Below are 9,259 nucleotides of genomic sequence, written 5' to 3' on the forward strand. Positions count from 1 at the left end.
ACTTCACTGGTATCGGATCGGAATCGGTATCGGCCAATACCGAACCATAGGTATCGGAATCGGTATCGGAGGCAAAAAAGGCGGATCGGAGCATCCCTAATTAAAACACTTTCTCATGGCACGCATGTCGTCAGATCCCTGATCGTTAATGTCGACTGTTTCCTGCCCCTGCTCTGAACATCAAATAATTGGATAATAAGAACCAAATGGTGATTTATATCCTCTGTTTGCTTTTGTTCTTTATCTGCAGTTGTCTTGGTAACCCGATATTCTTGGTAATTTTCAGCAGACACTAAGATTTTGAAAAACTTCTAAATATTCTAAAATATTACTGATAAAAAAAAGGCTTAAATTTAATAACAAAAAAAACAAACATCCGTCTCTCTTTTTCTGTAAATAGCCCCCCTCACCTTGTATTTGCCCTGGTCGCAGCCGCACAGCGTGCTCTCCATGGTGTAGCTGCGCTGCACTCCGATCTCTCTCCACACCACCACTCGCGCCGTGGTCTCTTTAGAGCGTTCGACTACAAAACTGCAGCTGGACAGACTGAACGCTGGAGCCATCTGAGACAGCAGCTTTGGCAGAGTCTAAAAAAACATGACGCACAATGAGCTTCTTCAACTTCAAGTGCATTTTAGAAAGCTAAATTACTTGACAAGATCAACACTCGACAGAGAGTATCTCTTTTTTTACATGATTATTCTCTACTATCTCTTTGATCCTTAAAATCAAACAAACTGTTTATCCTGCTGTACTTCTAAAAGAATAATTCACCAAAAATGAAAATTCTGTCATTTACTCATCCTCATGCCATTCCAAAATCTTATGACTGACTATAGTCTGCGAAAATGTATGTGATACTTGAATAATGCTTAAGTTGTTTTTGTCTATATAATGTAACCCAAATATTTTAAGCTCCAAAGTTGGCAAGCTACCTTTATTTCTATAGCGCTTTATTCAATACAGATTGTGTCAAAGCAGCTTCGCAGTAATAAACAGGAAAATAGCTCAATTATGGAGACTATTGATTCAATTCAGATAGGGCTACTGATTCAATTCAGATAGGTGTTGATTCAATTCAGATAGGGCTACTTGAAAAATCATTTTAATCGTGATCACAATTTCTGCTTTTGTCGATTTATTAAACATAATAGTCTTTGATATTTGCTTTACATTTGTGACATTTGGTTAGTTATTCTGAAAAAGTTTAATTTCAGTTTGGTGTTATCTTGCATTGATAACAAGCCTTCACAAGCTTTCAGGTTGCGATTGCCTGAATTTAAATCAGAGCTCTTCTCTTAAATTGATACATTTTCTGCCCAGTGGTTTGCATAATATTCCCAACCTGGCTTTCTCTACATTACAGAAAAAGCACTGAGGAGCTGAAAACACCAGCAAACATTAAAGTTGGAGTTTAGTCATCACTGTTGAGATATTCTGCTCAAATAAAAGTAAAATACAGCCAGTCAGTTTTCTTTTACATGGTCTTTTGTGCTGTTTGCTGCGAGCAGGTATAAAGGTAGCATGAATTCTTTCCAAACTGAAACATTGACCAGATATCTTCTTTTGTGTTAAACAAAAGCATTTCCATTCACAAATTTCCATGTTTTGGAAACCAGTTCCTTTAATATGTAAACTTGGGCAGTCATATGTGCATGATGTGTAGACGAGCCATTTTTGCAGGTTAGTTACCATAATTGATCTGGATCTTTGTATATTGTAAGATGATGTCTACATAATACGTGCCAAAAAATGTCAATAAAAGATTTAATAAAAGTGTGCAGATGTGTTACCCTGTATCCAAGATCCTCGTGTAGTTCACAGGTGCTGCTGTTGACATTGGTCTGCCACACCGTCTCCTTAATACTACAGCCGTACATGAAAACGTTCTTCTTCCGTGAATGGCCGTGATAGTCGCAGAACACCTAAACACACACAGTTAAGAGAAACACACTGCTTGTGTCATTAACTCCATTTAAACTGAGTTCTCTCATGTACAGCGTGATGCTCTCTCACCAGTGGAGTTCTTCCTGTAGCTCTGAGGTACTGCAGGAGACTCTTGGCGTGGTAGATGGTGGGGTGCAGCTCGGCATTGGGGTTCTGCCACTGTCTGTTCAGATCCTCCCCACTAAGAGAACAACGATGACTGCAGAGTAAAAGCGAAGAAGATTGGAAATATGTTATTACAGATAAAGTGTGTGAAGAATGAAAAATATCAATATTTTTATTATGCAAAACCTAATCACTGCATGATACAGTATGCCAATTAATAAAATTAATTGCACATCAATTTGGGCTCAGAAATTACAAAAAAAAGTAGCTTTAAAAAGAAATATTTTGATTCAACATAAAATTTAAGCAACTGCATGCAATGTGACCTGACGCACAGGTATGGGCCAGGGTGGAGTGCTTTAAATGCGTTAATAATTTTGACACACAATTTTTTCTATGATTAACTGCATCACATTAACACGTTATATTGACACCCCTAGAAATTATATAGAACTAAAATATTAAACATGTTATTTTTAAAAATGGAAAACTTTGGATGGTGCTGCATTCTAATGATGAATGAAAGGGGTAAATACTTTATAAAAAAATTTAAAAAAAAAAGTATTGTCAACATCATCTCTGTCAGTATCTCTATAGAATCTAGTGTTCTATGTTGACATACTTTCCATTAATGACACCATCAGGGTTGAGCATGGGGATGATTTTGAAGATGTAGCTCTCTCGTAGACGTTGGGCTTGGGGACTGCAACTCATGAGATACTCTAGAGTGCCCTTCATCACCCAGCTAGAGTTAGTCTCTCCAGGATGTACTCGCGCAGACAGAAACACCACTGGACGGCTTCCTACAAACACACATTACAGCATAGCTGAGTGTGCCATACCTATTCACAGACAGCTTGCATTCATTATTCAAGAATGCATTGAAGAGTGCTTGAATGAGCACATGCGCAGGTGCATTCAAGAATGCATCGAAGAGTGATTGAATGAGCGTATGCGCAGGTGCATTCAAAAATGCATGGGAGAGTGCTTGAATGAGCGTATACGCAAGTGCATTCAAGAATGTATGGGAGAGTGCTTGAATGAGCATATGCGCAGGTGCATTCAAGAATGCATGGAAGAGTGCTTGTATGAGCATATGCGCAGGTGCATTTAAGAATGCATGGAAGAGTGCTTGTGTGAGTGTATGCGCAGGTGCATTCAAGAATGCATGGGAGCGTGCTTGAATGAGTGTATGCACAGGTGCATTCAAAAATGCATTGAAGAGTGCTTGAATGAGCGCATGCGCAGGTGCATTCAAGAATGCATCGAAGAGTGACTGAATGAGCGTATGTGCAGGTGCATTCAAAAATGCATGGGAGAGTGCTTGAATGAGCGTATGCGCAGGTGCATTCAAGAATGCATTGAAGAGTTCTTGAATGAGCGTATGCACAGGTGCATTCAAGAATACATGGAAGATTGCATGAATGAGCGTATGCGCAGGTGCATTCAAGAATGCATGGAAAAGAGCTTGAATGAGCGTATGCGCAGGTGTATTCAAGAATGCATGGAAAAGAGCTTGAATGAGCATATGCGCAGGTGCATTCAAGAATACATTGAAAAGTTCTTGAATGAGCGTATGCGCAGGTGCATTCAAGAATGCATGGAAAAGAGCTTGAATGAGCGTATGCGCAGGTGTATTCAAGAATGCAATGAGATGAGAAGTGAGAGGTTCATGAGACTGAGCGCATATGAGCGATGCGAGCATGCATGGGTATGCATGCGAGAGTGTTCATGCGAGTAAGTGCATGTGAGTGTGCATGAGGACGTATGTGAGTGCTCCTGGGACTGAATGCATGTGGAAGTGTATGAGGACGAATGAGCGTATACGCAAGTGCATTCAAAAATGTATGGGAGAGTGCTTGAATGAGCATATGCGCAGGTGCATTCAAGAATGCATGGAAGAGTGCTTGTATGAGGAATGCAATGAGATGAGAAGTGAGAGGTTCATGAGACTGAGCGCATATGAGCGATGCGAGCATGCATGGGTATGCATGCGAGAGTGTTCATGCGAGTAAGTGCATGTGAGTGTGCATGAGGACGTATGTGAGTGCTCCTGGGACTGAATGCATGTGGAAGTGTATGAGGACACATGTGGGAGTTCATGTGAGTGTGCATAAGGATGCATGTGAGAGTGTTAATGAGAGCGAGTGCATGTAAGCATACATAAGGACATGTTATTGTTAATTAAAGAGTGCATGAGGACACATTAAAGAATGTTTGTGAGAGTGAGTGCATGTGAGTGTTTATGAAAGTGGATGCATGCAAGAGTGTTCATGGGAGTGAGTGTATACAAGTACGCATGTGGACACATGAAAAAGTGTTAATGAGAGTGAGCATATGAAGATGCATGTACTGTAAGGGTGTTAACGAAAGTGGGTGCATGTGAGCCTGCATGAGGATGCGTGTGAGAGTGTTTATAAGGCGTGTGAGCGTTCAAGCGAGTGTTCATGAAAGCGAATGCATATGAGAGTGTTACAAGAGAATGCATGTGTTCATGAGAGTGAGTGCATTTAAGAGTGCGTGTTAAGAATGCTATACTGCTATGGCTGTATGCTTATCAGTGATATTCTTGTGTGTGTTACATACTGAACTGGCTGATGTGATCATTGCTGGATGATCCTGGCATGGCTGTGATGGTGAGCAGGGGACAGCTGTTTCCTCCCAGAGTTTCACACAGATCATCCTGTCTGTAGTAGATCTGAGCTGTGCGCAAAGCACTCAGCTTCTGCAGATGCATCTAAACAAAAGAGGAACATAATCAAAATGAATCAAAATACAGTATGTAACATAATATATTAAAAAATATCATGCCATATGTCCGCTGATGGTATCCATTTTCTGCTGGATTTCTGAGGTACGCATAAATATTGCCATACAAAACCACTAATCTACAGCTCTAACAGTATTGCTGAATATTAAGGTAAAAATGGATACAAAAAGCATTATGATTTATAATAAGCATTCTTTATGCACCTAAACTGGTATACTTATGGGCTTCTATTACTGTCCATCAGATGCATCAATTTAGGGAGGGCACATTTGTATAGTACCTTCAGCATTGAGTAGGTGTATGGGTAATGGTAGGCAAAGTAGCAAACATCATCTTTATGCTGAAAGGTCACAGTGAAGGTCAAGGTGAAGTAGGATTTTCCCTTTTGACCGCCAGCTGCAATGGAGCTTCGTGAGAAATTATTTCTGTGGTAGATAGGAAAAGAGGTCAACTTGAATTCTTTCAAATCATAACTGTATTTCGAATGCATTATAACCGTTAATGATAATGTGTAATGATGAACATGGAAAGGATGGTCTTTACTTGTAGTAACAGATGTCTGATCCTGTTCTAACCCAATGGGGGCTGCCGTTGATGGCGTCCTGTACTGAGTACATGAGCACTTGCATGCCTGTCACACCATATATAGAAATCAGAAATCTGACAAACACACTCTGATTCTAAAGCTGGATATAGATGGGTTGGTGGGATGCAAATAGCTGAATATTCTTCAACCCCTATACATACTCTATGTTAATAAAAGAACAAATTGGTTTCCAGCTCTAGCTCTATTCATACTTAATAATCCAGGTTAATGGCACAGACATTTGAAAGTAACTATCGCCATTCACTTCTGTGTTTGTGTACTTGAGTAGAGTATCTTTCTGAACTAATGCTTGAAGTGACTCACCATAATTGAATTGGCTGTTGGACTTCTCACAGTTGATTATGTTGAATCGATAACGAACTCCAGGACGAATATTGCCCACCTCGAAATAGAACCACTGGTGGTAGTGATTACTATTGATATCCGAATTCAAGATCAAGTCATACTCAAACCTGCCGATAGAAACAAGCAATACACAGAAATAAAAAAAAATTAGAAACGGCTTCTTTATTTTATGAAAAGCCCATTTATGAAAGAAAAAGGGCTTATAATTTAATGCTGCACATACTTTCTGACTTGTATTGCTTTCCGTAGGTTTCCAGACTCAAACTTAGAGTTGAACTTGAGAGACTCCCCGTTGTCAATTACTGGACAACTGAAAGAACATTTTTACATTGAAGATTCAAGCGTTTTGAATAACTCAAGACAAGAGCCTGGGTAAACAATAAATATACATATACATATATATATATATATATATATATATACATTTCCCTTTTTAAATTAATCACTCTATTCCTACCAAAAAGAAGAAAAACAGAAAAGTGGCATTACTGTCAACAGGCCGATATATACCAGACGATATAGTTAATAAGTATTGTTTCACATTGTGCAAAATGCAGCTCCATGATAGCAAAAGGGTGTTCATTCCAAACAAAAAAGTAAATAAATAGTAAAATATATATAAAAAATAAATAAATAAAATTTAAATTTTAAAATAAAAAAATGATAAAAACTACAACCACAATTATTATTATTATTTAGTTTCGCATGACTATAAAAATCCAAAATTCTCACATTAAAAAATTATCTTAACTATATTTTAATTTTATTTGATTATTTTTGATAATGCATTTGATCATTTTTGAATCAGTCCATAACAAAAAATGTGTAATGTATATTGTTACAAAATTGTATATTTTCAGCTGCAAAACTGCAATAAAAATACTTGCCTACCCCTGATGTTAGTTTTTTAATTAAACATTTGCTTGATTATGTACAGTATATGCTCACTTGAATTTGCTTCACTCATCATAGCAAGACCGTTTATTTTTGTTTCAGACACTCCTATTGTGCACACTGACCTCTGATTGTCTAAGTCATATACGACTTTATCGAGGATGTCACTGGGGTGAATGAGCCTCTCAATATCCTGGAAAATCTTTGTTCTGTTGGAAAAGAATGTCTTAAGTGAATAGTTCATTGAAAATTTTAAATTCTGTCATTTTGTCAACTTTCTTCCTACCATGGAGCACAAAATGAGGTATTCTGATAAACCTTCTATTCTTTAGAAGCATAGAGTAACCAGGAGCGGTCTATATCACTTATTTTAATTTGGCCTGATCATCACATAAAATTCTTCAGAAGATTTGGAATATAGTCACACGGACAACTTTGATGCTTTTATGGTGTTTTTTTTAAGCTTGACAACCCCTGGCTTTTGTTGTATGGAAAAGAGCAGTGTGAACATTTTGCTGAACATCTCCTTTTGTTTTCCATGGAAAAAAAGATACAGGTTTGAAATATGGCATAGAACTGCTTTAAATAAAACTAAATAACACAAACACACACACAAGAGAATTAGCTTAAAATTTACTCTGAGACCATCCAAGATGTAAGGTAGAGGAGTTTCTTCATCGTTACAGATTTGGAGAAATTTAGCGTTGCATTGCAGTGAATGGGTGCCGTCAGAATGAGAGTCCAAACAACTGATAAAAGCATCACAATAATCCACAAGTAATCTACACCACTCCAGTCCATCAGTTAACATCTTTTGAAGCCAAAAGCTGCATGCTTCTAAGTAAATTCATCATTAAGATTTTTTTAACTTTAAACCATCCCTTCTGGCCAAAATTCAGAAGTCCATAATTCTTAATGACACTTCCTCCGGTGAAAAAGTTCATCCTCTGTTTTCCTCTCACATCAAAAAAGTCCACTGACATATTTGTTCAGAAATGCTTTGAACTGTTTTTGCTAGTAAACGGTGCATGATCTGTGAATATTTCTCTCCTGATTCAGACAGGACGACTTTTTCACTGAAGACGGCAATATTAGGGATAAGACTCATATTTTAGCCAGAAGTAAGGGTCTGAAGTTAAAAACATTTATTGGCATTAATTGATGGACTGGAGTGGTGTGGATTACTTACTTACTTACTTGTGGATTATTGTGATGATTGTTTTGTGATGTTTGGACTCTCATTCTGACGGCACCCATTCACTGCAGAGGATTCATTGGTGATGGAATGCTACATTTCTCCAAATCTTTTCCGATGAAGAAACAAATTCATCTACATCTTGGATGGTCTGAGGGTGAGTGAATTTTCAGAAAATTTTCATTTTGGGGAGAACTATGCCGTTAACATTTCAAAAAAGGCAGTAAAACATATGTGTAGTACCTCTGCACACCATAAGCCCTCTCTAGAATGGGCTCGCGGAGACTGAGTGCCACATGCCCAAAGTAATCTGGGTAAGCCACCTCTGTGTAGGCGGGCACTGAGCGGGTGCTCTTCACAATCTCTAAGTAAAGGTCAGGGTCGTGCAGCGGCAGCAGTGCTGCGGTGTCTGGCACTTCCAGCACCGCTTGTTCCCCGCCCTCGTCCTGAGGCCCATCCACAGAGCCTCCATTCATGCCAGCATCTAGAACCAGGCTGCCCAAACTACAGACCAGATCGGGGTCCGCTGTGCCCTCTGGCCCTTTTGAGATGGAAATGCTGTCCAGCTCCAGAGGGGATTCATTTGACTTGGGCGTCAGAAGGTCCTCTCGCAGCGGACGTCTGTTCTGAGGCCCCAGGGAGCTCGGCATGGTGGGAATGATGATGGGACGATGAAGCTCGGAGTTAACACTTGATGGAGGGATGACAGATCTGGGGCTTTCAAAGTCATCATCCTGAGAACAAAACAGAAAGTGATCACACCTGATGACTAAGTGAATGAGTTTCCATATATGAGGGGTGAAATTAACAAAAGAAAGAAAAAATGGTAACAATACAAAAGTTAAGCTATTAAAGACATGTATTTTTGTGTCTGCAATTTTTGTAATCAGTGCATTTTTAGTTTACATGCATTTTTTGCCTTTTCATTATTTAATCAGAAGTGTCCTCACCTCAAAATTCTCACTGAATTCCCGACAGAAATACTCGTAGGCTCTGAGCTCATCGAACGGACGCGTATTCATCTGTATGGGCCGCAGTTTGTTGATATCTGTCTCTATGTCATCATTCTGCGGTGCATAACAAACATGAATTATAAAATCAGTTTCCAGATTGCTCTTTTACAAATAATCGGAAACACATGTAGGCCTATGAGTAGAAACAGCAGATCATTGTATAGGATTGTGTAAACACTGTGTGATAGAACAGGTCTATTTATTACCTTCCCATCAAGTCTGAGTTAAATAATTAATTTGCAACAGATGACACATCTTCCAAAAAATTGAGCGGGCTGGTATTTGGCCATTTTAAAATGACTGGTATCGTCTGATAAACATTTACTGCTTGGAAGTACAAAAATCACTAAAACTGAGATAAAAATAAATGTAAAGATTATATA

General features: G+C 38.7%; 1 protein-coding gene across 1 annotated transcript in view; it reads right to left on the bottom strand.

Annotated features, from left to right (window-relative positions):
- The window catches only part of agtpbp1 (ATP/GTP binding carboxypeptidase 1), a 38,719-nt gene that overhangs the window by 13,105 nt on the left and 16,355 nt on the right, over nt 1-9,259 (bottom strand). The window contains exons 13-24 of the mRNA XM_016455138.1: nt 8,814-8,930; nt 8,107-8,597; nt 6,794-6,877; nt 5,998-6,084; nt 5,733-5,881; nt 5,366-5,453; nt 5,103-5,247; nt 4,639-4,789; nt 2,675-2,855; nt 2,017-2,146; nt 1,794-1,925; nt 411-587 (exon numbers count right to left, since the gene is read on the bottom strand). Coding sequence (XP_016310624.1) covers nt 411-587; nt 1,794-1,925; nt 2,017-2,146; nt 2,675-2,855; nt 4,639-4,789; nt 5,103-5,247; nt 5,366-5,453; nt 5,733-5,881; nt 5,998-6,084; nt 6,794-6,877; nt 8,107-8,597; nt 8,814-8,930 — 1,932 coding nt within the window. The remainder of the gene's footprint in view (nt 1-410; nt 588-1,793; nt 1,926-2,016; nt 2,147-2,674; nt 2,856-4,638; nt 4,790-5,102; nt 5,248-5,365; nt 5,454-5,732; nt 5,882-5,997; nt 6,085-6,793; nt 6,878-8,106; nt 8,598-8,813; nt 8,931-9,259) is intronic.

The sequence above is a fragment of the Sinocyclocheilus anshuiensis genome, unplaced genomic scaffold, assembly GCF_001515605.1.
Source record: "Sinocyclocheilus anshuiensis isolate Anshui unplaced genomic scaffold, SAMN03320099.WGS_v1.1 scaffold449, whole genome shotgun sequence".
Taxonomy (NCBI): Eukaryota; Metazoa; Chordata; class Actinopteri; order Cypriniformes; family Cyprinidae; genus Sinocyclocheilus; species Sinocyclocheilus anshuiensis.